General features: G+C 58.1%; 1 protein-coding gene across 1 annotated transcript; it reads right to left on the bottom strand.

The window, feature by feature from the left end:
* Window positions 1-4008: 4008 nt before the first annotated feature.
* DMRTA2 (DMRT like family A2) lies at window positions 4009-9882 on the bottom strand. Its single transcript, XM_012434506.2, has 3 exons — window positions 9555-9882; window positions 7378-7944; window positions 4009-6186 (listed from the first exon to the last, which is right to left on the bottom strand). Exons 2-3 carry the CDS (start codon window positions 7934-7936, stop codon window positions 5135-5137), a joined length of 1611 nt encoding a protein of 536 aa, XP_012289929.1. The 5' UTR covers window positions 7937-7944; window positions 9555-9882; the 3' UTR covers window positions 4009-5134.
* Window positions 9883-11957: the final 2075 nt, after the last annotated feature.

An 11957-nucleotide genomic window follows, 5' to 3' on the forward strand; every position in this document is an offset into this window, starting at 1 on the left:
AGGAGAATCCCTAAAGAAGAGGAAAAAGAGGAGAGCCTTCCAGGCAGAGGGGACCTGCATGGGCAAGGCACGGTCTGTTATGTAGGTCTGAGGAGCACAGTGTGGCTAGAGGGCAGAGGCATGGGGAGGCAGGAGTGAACAGACAGGGAGAGGGGAGAAAAGCAGCTGACACTACAGCTTCAGGGAGCAGAGGGCAGAGACAGGTTGAAAGGGACTTGTAGAGGTGGGGAGCCCTGATGTTTAAGATTTGGTGTCACAATTAACTCAAGGACAGGCTGTCTGCCTCAGAACAATGACCTTAACAGGGTGTAAGATTTTAAGAGGCCAGTCCTCTTGGCACCAAGAGACATGGTGAGAGGGTCTCAACACTTTCCCAGGCCCATAGCCTCCACTAAGGGAGTCCTGTGTCCTCTGGGGGACAGGGAGCTGGGCCACCTCATTCTTCCCAAGATAACAGCTGACTATTTTTTACCATATGGTGTCCATGCTGAGAAGACCTACCAGTTCCTCAAACTCTGAAGTTGAACACGAAGCTTTTTTTTTTTACCGCCCTCCAATCTTGTCTCTGCTCCAGGTGGGAATCAGCTCTCTTCCTCCCTTACTCCCCACACTGCACCAGCAGTGGGTAGTTTGGCTCCTAGCAGTTCTTGAAGGGGCCCTCTTCTCCCTCTCCCTATTTCCACTGATCCCTTTTTGGCACTACCATTTGTCATGGCTCCTGAGAGAGACGTTGGCCCTGTTTCTAAATAATCTAGCAAATACAGATGCAAATCTTACCAGGTCTTGTTGTCAACAACTCCCAGTACTGAGGTCCAGGCCCATTTTCTGGCACTCAAGCTTCTTGGTGATCTAACCTCCGACTCTGTGCAACCTCAACAGACTGTCCGCACCTCCTTCCTTTCCATCTGCTAGTCCAGTGGCACCCCTGACGGCCTCCCCAACTTCCTACCACAGATCACAATGCTGCCCCTCACCAACCCCCTCAGGACTCGGCTTACTTCTTCTGAGGCATTTACAGAATCACTCTCCCGTCTGTCTGTGTGGTCCCTTGCCCTGGGCGGGGTGTCTCCCATAATCTGTGACACTTTAGAGGGCTCAGAAGCCCCATTTGATCCAGTCACTGGATCCCTCTGAGCTGTTGACTCCTTTGTTGGATGGGACCACACGATCCACACCAAAAAATATGAGAATTGTAATAGTGAACACCTAGTGAGCAAGCATTGAGCTGAGAGCTTGTGCATATTATTTCATTTACTCTTTGCAGCACCCAGAGAGACAGACCCCACTCTTCCACCATTTAATTGAGGCAGAGTGCCTTGCAGAAGTGGCCTTTCCCTGGCCAGGCCTCCCTTGTGTGCACTTGTGTATCCCTGGGTCCTAGAACTGGGCCTGGCATACAATAAGTGCTTTGCAAATATTTGCTGATTGAAGAAATCAGAGAATGAATAACCCCAGCCAGAGACTGAGCCTGGACTCCCATCTCTAGGCTCTTTCTTGCCCACTGAGCAGGATTCTGCTGGGGAATATGGTTGGTACAGGACTTGGCACACAGTAGGTGCTCAGTAGTGTGTCGCTGCTGCTGCTGTGCAGGGGGGTGGGGCGCGGAAGGGGAAAGGACGGCTTCTACTTCAAGTCTGTCTCCCCTACAAGTCCGGGCTACCCGCGGCGGCCTGGGTTCGCATCCTCCCAGTGGCCAGGCCGGGTCAGCTCCAGCTTGCTTCTGGAAGCGTTCGGGAATAAACGTGGACAATTGCGGTCAGGAAGGGGACTCCAGTTTCCCTTTCTCCCAAGAGGAAAAGAGGCAACGCTGCCGCTGTTGCCTTCTCCTTCGAGGGTGCGAGCGCCGCCTGCAACCGGGTTACCCCACACTCCTCCCGAGCGCTAATCCCAGCGGGGTTCAGCCCGCAGTCCTCTCCTGCCGGCTGCGGAAGCTCCCAGAAGCAGAGTCTCACTCGCCCCCCTGCCCCTGACATCAGGCCAGAGAGCAGGCCAAAGAGTCCGAGTTTCAGATTCTGGCTCCTTGGGGCCTGGGTGTGCGAGCCCAGGCGAGTCATTGCGGGTCTCTGAGCCTCCCTGTTCGTGACTGTGCAATGGGCAGCGGGGCAGGAGAGCGCAGTGGGCACAGGACGTTCCCAGGCGCCAAGGGCTGTGACTGACAGACCTGTGCTTCCACAGCGGGGCCTGGGCGGTGGAGACGCTCTGTGCCCGGTAAGGGAGGACCTCGGGTGCCCCACTACCCCACTCCTCGAACGCCCACCGCTCACGAAGCCTTCCTGAGCGCCACCCGAAGGTGCTGACAGCCTGGAGCTGAGACCTGTGTGCTCCGGGCATGCCGCTTCTCTCTGGGCCTCCTCTGTTCACGGAAGGGGAGTTTCCGCAATCTGCCCACTCTCGGCTAGCAGACCCCGCAACATGAGAGGAGAAAAAGACCCACCAGGGCGGTGGAGAGGCGAGGAGGTCCAGGGTCGCGGAAGGTTGGACAAGTCCCTGGACCAGATGGCCTTCAGTTTCCTCCTCTGTAAAATGCGGCCGTTAATAAGCAATTCTCTAGATCCACCCTGATTTGCTGTGAGGATGAACTGATATAATAGTCTTGAAGTCTGTGACGCTCCAGATGTTCTTGGGAATGAGTAACGCGGATCCACAGGCCTCCCTCTCCAGTCGGCAAGAACACCACTGGGAACCGAGGAGCCTCCAGGGACCCAGCGTAGGTCCTTCCCGAAACCAAAGACTCAGGGCGTTCTTAGCTCCACCTTGGGTGCAGTAGGGCAGAGGACGGAGATGAGGGGGCCAGAACCGCCCTGCGAAGCGAGGCTGGGAGGCTCCGAAGGCCTGGAGTAGGGGGAGCGCACGGGGGCTTTAGCGGGCGCGGCGGCCGAGGGCAAGAAAGTTTACACTCTCAGAAGCTCCCGCACGCTTCCCCCCACCCCCCGCCTTCCTCTTTTCTTTCTAACTCTATCTCCTCTCTCCCTCTTTTTTCTCCTTTTTACTCCCCTTTTCGTCCACCGCTCTTGCCGGCATCTTTCTTCTCTGGGTCCTTCTCCCCCACTTTCATCTCTTCGCGCTCGTACTTCATCACCAGACAGCCAAACCCCCTTTCCAATTAAAGTGGAATTAGGCAACTCAATCAAATTAGTTCCCCATTAAAGCCCTTCTTTATTAAACCGTTTTCTTGTCCTGCTATTAAGTTTCACTGCCTGGCGGAACTCGAGCCGGCCCCAGAAGTTTACCTTGGGATGTCGCAGGACCCAGCCGAGGGGAGGAGTCACTCTTTTCCTGGAGCGGGGGAGTCACTCTGCAGGGAGCGGGAGGGAGGGACTGGAGGTTGAAGGAGAGGGTTGGCCAAGGAGCGGCTAATTTGCTCAGCTGGACGTGAGGAGGGAAGGTGAAAAGGGTGAGAGACGAGGTCTGGTTCGAAGTCGCGTCCTCGCGGCCACTCTCCCGTATTACACTGCTTCAAGGAAGGCAGCATGCCACTTCCAACCCTCACGACCCCATAATAACTCCCAGGCAGTAGCCCTTGTCAGGAGAATGGTAGCAATCACTCTGCTCAGCCGTCGCCTCCGCTGCCTGTGGTTCCAACCCTGAGATGGGGCGCGCACTGTGTGCGACCTGAGCTATGCCCAAATCTGCACCCAGAAAAGAGCGGGAACTGGGCCCCAGCCTTGCAAGATCCCTGTGAAGGCTTGGGCCCGCGATCCAAAAACTAAGAGCCCTGGCAAGGCGACCCCTCCGCAGCCTGCGCGCCCAAGCTGGGGTACACGCTGGGTTCTCGCTGCGCAGCGGTCGCGGGTCCTTCGGGCGTTGTGAGCCCCGCGCCACTCTGGTAGGATAGGTCCTCCCTGGTACCACAGGAAGTTTTCTCTCCCAGTCTCCCCGAAGGTCGCAGTTCTCGCGGGACCTCGGTCAACTGTCTCCTTAACACCGCGGCCTGAGCGAGAAATCAAGACCTTCCCCCTGCGCCTCCCCACCCCCCCCCCCCCACTTCTCGAGGAGCGGGATTCCGCAGTTTTCTTAGAAAATAACATTTATTTCTAGCTCATATCTATGCAAAGGAAAGCACAAAGTGCTGCTCTGCAGCAGCGTTTTCCGCTGCCAGCCCTTCAGTCAGGGCGTTTGGCGAGTCCCGGGAGGCGAGGATGGGCCCGCGAGCGGGCGGTTCTGGCTCAGTCACACGTCGCTCTGTTCCTGCTTCAGCGCGCACCTTGACGGCTCCTTAGGGACAGACCAGCCGCAGGCAAGAGGGGCAGGTGGGCAGGATATGTCCCGAGTTTCCAATATATTTAATCTATAAACCTGATAAGTACAATGCGCGCAGTCTAATTTTTTTTCCATTTTGTCCTTTTTTTGCTTGTTTTTGAATGTTTTTCACGTTAATACCGAGGTCACCTACAGATTACAATTAATAACTTAGAATTCCATTTTATAACATTATACACTGGCTTGTATATATATATGTATAGATTATATATAGATTTATACATATATAAAAACACACTGCACCAAGGAAACCCATGCTTATCGGCATAAGCAACAAAGAGAGCGACAAATACCGCAACAAGGAAAGTGCACCTTAGAACTCATTTCCTTTTTTTTTTTTTTTTTTACAATTGTATCGATATATATGTATGTCCCAAAGACTCAACTCAGTGCCAAGAGATTTATACATCCTAAATTCATATTTGTTAGAGTGAACATTTAAATTTTTTAAAAGTAGGGGCTGGGGAGACACATAAAAGATTTTCAAATTATCCTGCCATCCACTGAGAGCCGGATGAGCACAGCTAAGGAGCCGCAGGACCCTGCGCTGCTGTCTCAGCCTCTTAATTCTCCTGAATTCCCGGCCTTTTGGAAAGGGGGCTGCGGAGGCTTGAAGAGAGGTCAAGCCTCTTTGGGTGGAAGATAAGGACCCAGGCCGCGCACCCCCTCCGAGAACACCTGCACTTGTCTGTAGCTGCTACCCCTTTGCTCAGCCTTCCCCACCCACCTCCAAAACAAAACCCCAAAACCACCTTGGAGTGAGAGGACCCCAGCCAGGGCGCAGAGGCCGCGCTGGGCGAAGAGGGGTAGGCGGCTCGCGGGGACAGGACTGGGGTTCCTGTTTGGAGACCGGCCGGCTGCCAGGCCCCTCGCCCTACTGCTTCTCCGGAGCGCCGTTGACCATAGGCCCGTACAGGCCGCCGCCGTAGGTCGGCTCCTTGTGCACAGCTGCCGCAGCGGCGGCCGAGCGGTCGCGCATGAGATCGCTGAAGGCGTAGTCCATGGGCGGGCGGAAGCCGAGCGTGGGCACCAGGCCGGCGGTCGAGTAGGGCGCCATGAAGGCCAGACCGCGGCTGTGCGCCGCCGCCGCCGAGTAGGCCAGGCGCAGCGGGCTGAGGCCGAGCGGCGCGCCCAGCGGGTAGGCGCCCGCGTCGGCACCGAAGTGACTGGCGTTGGGCTGCAGCGGCGAGAAGGCCGAGCGGCTGCTCAACGAGCCCAGCGCCCCAGGCGCCATGGCGCTCGCCAGCAAGGGTCTGTGGTGCGGCGGTGCGGCGGGCCCGGCCTGCAGCGGCGCAGGCAGCCCGGGCCCTCCGGCGGCGGCGGCGTCGACACGGCCCGGCCACGCGTCGTCTGCAGCTGCTGCGGCACCCACAGCGGCCTTATCTGGGGGCGCCACAGGGCCCAGGCCGGCCGCCAAGCCCCCGCGGTGGTGGTTCAGCACCTGCTCGATGGCCTGCACCACGTCGCCGCCGCAGCCCTGCAACACCAGCTCCAGGACGCCTCGCCGGTGGCCTGGGAAGACGCGGGTCAAGATGTCCAGCGGCGTCCGCTGCCGTGGACCCGGGCCTCCGCCCAGCCCGGGCGCCGGCGCGGCCTCACCCTCTTCTTTGTCGGCCTCTGAACCGGATTCAGAGCCCAGAGGGCTAGCGGAGCCCGGGCTGTCGTCCTCGCCGCCGCCAGGGCCAGCGCTGCCTGGGCAGCTGCCACCTGCCTCTTTGGAGGCCCGAGCTAGAGGCGAACCAGAAAAGGATTCGCCGTCGCCGTTCTCCGAGCCTGAGCCGGGCCGCACCTCTGGGGACGACGTTCCGGGCCCCGAGTCTGCGCCATCGGGTGATAAGGGCTTCACCGGCGGCGGCTGCGGGCTGCCTGGGCGGCCTGCCTGAAGCAGCGTCTTGGGAAACAGGTCAAACTTCTGCAACTTGGCCTCTGGGAGGGGAGAAAACGTGTCGTGAGGAGCGGTTAGCTAGAAGACCGCACTCACAGCACCTCAGCCCTTTGGATCTTCGTTTCCACTCCCTCAGCCCCACAGCCCTTATTCACTAGGCTCCAGTGCCCCTCTTCCTTTTTTGCTCTAGCATTCCTTCCGCTCTGAGCCCCTACAGCCCTGTCTTTCTTTCCTTAACCCCAGGGCTCCCTCTCTTTCTGTACCCAGAATCCCCAACCACCCCGGCCCTGTAAAGTCGATGTTCAGGCCTGCTCTTCCCACATCTGTGCCCCAACACCTCCACCCTTAACTTCCTTTCCAGTCCTGCGCTGCCCTGGAGAAGTGGCCTGGTCCAGGGTTCAAACGGGAGACAATATAACGCTGTAAAGAAGAGCCCACTGTATAGAAGATGCCTGCCATGGGCAGCTCAGCCTGTAAGGAAAGGGGCCTCAGTTATCTAGGAGGTCCTAAGTTTCTCTACAGGCAGAAGTAGAACCCCTATTTCTAATCCACTCTTTCCAAAATTGAGACCTAAGTTCTTCTCTCCCAAACTTAGAGCTGATCCCTCCTTCCCCTCAATGATCCTGTCCTAATTTCCTCCCTCTCCAGAAAAAGCCACGGGGGTCCAGAAAAAGAGGGTGGGGCTAGGCAGAGAAGAGGAAAAGGCAAAGGAAAGCAGACCCAGAGAAACCAGGGAGGTGCGGAAGAAGCTAGAAGGAGGGAGGGCGAATGAAGCGGTTGTCCAAAGGGCGTTAGGAACGCGAGAAGGGGAATTACATGGGGAAAAGAAAGGAGGGTTTCTTAATACCTAGGGAAAGCAATGGCGTGGGGGTCGGTTAAAGGGAGTCGGATTTCTTAACAGAGTTGGGAAGTAGCTGAGGGAAAGGGCCTGTGGAGAAGCGCAGAGCGGAGGAAGATGAGATGCGCAGGTTTCCACCTGGGGATAAGACAAATCGAGGAAGCAGGGACTCGCCTGAGTTTGGGTAATGGCGGGAAAAAGGGGTGAAGTGCAAATGCTTCAGAAGCGGAAGAACAGAGTTTCTGTACCCACGCCCCATACCCGACGCTGGGCGAGCGGTGAACCCTAGTAGTCGGGGCGACTGGACAGCGGGGTTCTACTCTTTCTGAACAGAGACAAGTTCCTGGCCCGCGTGCCCCAGAGCTGCGATCCTGCAGCCTGGCCGCGCTCTCACCTGCGCCCCCTGCGCCCGCGGCTCCGCCTCCGGTCCCCGCGGGCGCTCCCACTCCAGGTCCTCCGCCGTCGGCGGTGCACACTGAACCGAAGACCTCGTAGGCGGGCCTCGGGGGGATGATGCCGTTGGCGGCGGCCAGCGCCAGCCCCTCGGCAGTGCCGTAGAGCAGTTGCAACTCGCGCGCCTCGTTCTCTTCCTGCGCCTGCTGCCTGCGCAGCGCCACCTGCGCCGCCATGACACGCTGGCGCTCCGCGATAAGCGTGCACTTGGCGCACAGGCAGTCCTTCCAGCGACAGTAGCGTTTGTGGCCCTTGAGTGCCGACACCACGCCATGGTTGCGGCAGCGCGCGCACTTGGGGGTCCGCGGGTACTTCTCGGCTGCCCGCAGCAACAGCGGCGGCCCCCGCAGCAAGCCGCCTGCCACGCTCACCGGGAGCGATGCGGCGGCCGCCGCGGCCGCCGCCACCGACGCCACCGACGCCACAGGCGGCCCTGTCGCTGTAGCCGCCGCCGCCGTCGCCGCGCCGGGCACGCTGGGCAGCTCCGAGCGCAGCTCCATGACAAGACCTGACGGGAAAGAAGGTGGGAGAGGGGAGAAACCCCGGTGAGGAGCACACCGCGCGCTAGGCTGAAGCGCAGCCTTGAGGAACCCAAGTTGGAGAGGGAAATTTGGGCAGCAGAGGCTGGGCTAGCGGGGCCCGAATTGCTGGGAGGAGGAGCAGTAGGAACCTCCTCCAGAGCCCGAGCGCCTCCACCCCAGACCCCCCACGGCAGCTCTTAGACCTGATTTACACGCTGGGGGTTAGATTTTGTCTGAATCAGTGATTCCGCTGGAAAAAATAAATAAATAAAGAGACATGTAAAGTGTGAAAGTCACTGATTCGGATGGATGTAATGAGCATTTGAAAAAGGAAAGATGATTCCCTAAAGCTTAGCCTAATTGGGGTGAGACTGGCTAGAGAAATGTTAGTTTGTTGGGACTGGGATTAGAGCGACAGTTTTGGCCCAGAAGTTAGGACGATGCCAAGGGCAAAACAGGAAAACCGGGAGCAAAACGGTCAGTTAGGTGAAGGGTGAAGAGAAGGAGAGAGAGGCATAGTTGCAGAATTGAGATGGCTGGGCCAGAGTTTTGTTTATTTTTGTTTGTTTGTTTTTAATGCAGGTTGGGGCAGAAGCGTTGGAGAGAAAAACCAGGAGCAGAAAGACTAGCTCTAGGAAGTAGAGTGGGAGCGAGGAAACAACTCCGGCAAAGTTAGGCCCAGTGGCTCTGGGACCCGTAAAAATGTAAGCCCCAAAAAGTTCCACCGTGCGGGCCTCCAGAGAGTGGGAGAGAAAATGTATGTGGATTTAGTTTAGGACTGGGAAGTATTAAAGAGAAAAATTCAGCTAAAGATACTTTCTGTATAGGCAAACGCAGCCCAAAGGTGAGCTTCATGGGCAAGGAAAACAGCGAAAAGCAGCTGATCTGGGTGTCCGGGATCCAGGGGCCGCACCCGGGAGAGGGGGAATGTGTAAGAAAAAAAAACCACAGGCAAAGCCTGGGGGAGGGGATTGGGTAAAGCCTGTGGTGCAGTTTTGTAGCCTCGCAGTCTGGAGAAGTAGTCGGGGCCCCCCACCCCCACCCCGCCCCGGAAGACGTATCCTAAGAAAAGTTAGGTAATTCGGGAAGGGGATCTTTCTCGAAGACCACCTCACACTGCCCTCCCTTACCCTCTCCTCCGGGTTTAGGGACAGAGTCATCAGACACGCCCTCCCCGCCTTGGGGCCCCTGGGGACCCCCGCTCAAGCGCAGGCTTCTGCGTTCTGATCTTTCAGTTGGGGTCCTAGGACGCGGATGGCCCAGTAGGCCTCACCGAGCCAGGGGAGTCGCCGTCTGAATTGACCACAAACGGACACCGGAGTTCCGCTCGCGCCGCGGCCCCGCAAGGCCCAAGCAGGCCCAGCTCACCGCTTCCGCCGCGGTCTCCTCTGCTTCCCGCTTTCCCCGTCCCCGCCAGAGCCCGGGACCGAGTCCTCGTGTTTCCATCCGAGAGTCCCAGACCTCCTCTCTAGGAGCCTCCTCCCCCAGAACCCTCGGGCCGCGCCGTCTCTAAGGCCCATGGGGCCCGAGCCTCCTCAACAGGGGCCGCAGACCAGGTCGCCACCCGCTGCTCTCCCTGAGGCCCTCGACTACCTGCCTAGGGCTGCGGGATCCTCCTCCTCCGCCGGCGCTGCACAAGCCTCCCGGCTCCACTGGCGACGCTGGCGTTCTTGGCCTCTTCCCCTTGCCCCGGGCCCCTGATCTGACCACGTCACCCTCCTTCAGTCACCATGTCAGAACTTCCGGACCCCTCAGAACGCAGCACAGTCCAACCCTCCCTTCAGAAATCCGGGTCGGAGGCCTGTCTGCCGGCCGCCTGGTTGGAACCCGTGACAGGACTCTCGTCGTGCCGCGTCCCCTCGCGGTGCGCGCGGGACGCTGCGCGCAGCCGGGGCCTAGTTGCCAGGCGCTGCCAGACTCTCAATGAGCAGCTCGCCCGCTCTATTGTTGCTCCTTAGGGCTCCATTAGACAGAATTGGACAACAATGTGGCGCCTGCCATTGGCCAGGGGAGGCAGACGGCGCTCTGATTGGCCGGGCCCGCGCCCGGGGAGCCCCGCATTCTACAGTGTCCGAAAGATTCGAAACTCCACAAGCTCCACTGTGTGCCTCCGGGAGGGGAGGGGGCGCGCCAGGGAAGGAGTGGAAAAAAGTGGGCGAGGAGGAGCGTTGAAAATTTCGTGACATGTAGTTTCCGTGCGCCCGAGAGCGTGTGAATTGCTCCTAATTACCGTGTCCGGTGCGCCTCTCTGCGTAGACGTGTGTAACCCCTCAGCTTCTGGGGCGCCGGCTAGGCTGCGCCGCTCTCACTGGCCAGGGGCGCTTGGCAAAGCCGAGCTTCCCAAGTGGCCTTGGAGCCCTGGGGCGGGATGGGGGGCAGGTGACAATTCAATTACTGCGGTTGAGGTGTGGGCGGGACAGGGGTACGGTGGTGGGGAAGGGAGGGTGTTCGAGGCATAAATGCCATGACGATTTTTCTTGTCTTCTTCTTGCTATGTTTCGGCGCGCTCCCTAGTCCGACGCGTTTGGGGTAGTTGGGGGCTGCTTTGGTTTTTTTCTTCTGTCGCCTTTAAAGCTCAGTTACTTTATTGTAAAAGTCCTGATACGATAGGCCTCCTGGGGGGTAAGTGTGGTTTATGAAGATTTTTGTGTTTAAAGAGAAGCCCAGCGAAGATAAATGAGATTGCGCTTCCTGTTGGTGCTCGCCGCGTCCCTGGCGCCCTGAGCCTTTCCTCTCCCCTCCCGTCTTTCGCGTCCCTCGGCCCCTTCTGCTCCTTCTTTTCCTCATTTTTCCAGCATCTCGATTTCTTTTTCGTGGTGGTGGGATTCTTTTTGTCGTTGTCGTAGGTGAACGAACAGCCCCCCCACACACATCCTTTTTTTTCTTTTCTAAACGAAAGTGAAAAGTGGCCTCTGTGTCTCCGCAGATTCTCTTAGACTCAGGACGCTCACCCGTCTGTCGGTCCTTCCCGGCAAGAGACAAAGTCACTGCAGGGCGGCCTCCGGGGACAGTTTTCAGTTTTAACTTTCGCCTTATTCTCATCCTGTCCTGATGTCGCGGCCCTGAGGAACAGCTCCTTCTGAAGAGGAGGTAACAGGTTTCAGATTTTTTTCCTTTTGAAAGGCAACATCTGGTATTAATGCAGCGGCCCTCGGGCGGGTTGCCCTCGGTTTCTGTAGCTCTGATTCTATCTCTGTGTCTTTTCATTCTGTCTTTCCCTCTAATGTCTAATGTTCTGTCACTCTCGCTTTTATTCTCTACTTTTCTCTCTCTCTCCTTCAGAGTAAAGAAAATTCGTTTAAATAATGAGGAAAATGAGCGTTCCGGTCGTTCTTTTTCCACTCTTGACCATGCGTTTCCGCGTTGCTCTTTCGAACCTCCAGGCCTCCGGGAATTTGGGCGCGCAGACTTGGCCCGGGGAGTCGCGGCCTCAGGACGTAGCCCCTCCCGCCTGGCACAACTACTGGGCCGCGCCCCATCAGTCTATTCGCCGCTTCCGAGCCCAGGGGTGGGGGTGCAGGAAGGAAGGTGCGACCCACGGGCCCCCAACCGAAGACCGAACGGGCCCCCAACCTGGCGCCCCGGGAGAGCCCTGGAAGAAGCCCACTCGGAGGTTGAGGCCGGAGGGAGGCCTGGGTGGGGGTGATGCGCCGGAGGACCGAGCAGAGAGCTTCCAGGAAATTGACCAGGCCCGGGCGCGAGGGCGCTCCGACCCGGACAAGGTCTAAGATAGCGAAAAAACCTGGTCACTCCTCTCAGGAAATGCCACTCGCTGGAGTCTGTGAATGGGTTTAGGAAAGAGAATAAGGGGTCAGCCCCCGCAAGGGTCTCCCGCGTGAGGTGAGGGTAAGGGAATGCTTCAGGGATAATATGTCCTCTAGGAGCGCAGGACCCAGACCCCACCTTCCAACACCTTGAGGTTCGGAGGCCAAATACGTCTACGCCCCGGCTGCACTTGGGGAGGAGAGCCATGGGGTCGGGGGAAGAGCGCCGATCACCA

The sequence above is a fragment of the Aotus nancymaae genome, unplaced genomic scaffold, assembly GCF_030222135.1.
Source record: "Aotus nancymaae isolate 86718 unplaced genomic scaffold, 86718_ANA_hifiasm-v0.15.2.pri h1tg000007l, whole genome shotgun sequence".
Taxonomy (NCBI): Eukaryota; Metazoa; Chordata; class Mammalia; order Primates; family Aotidae; genus Aotus; species Aotus nancymaae.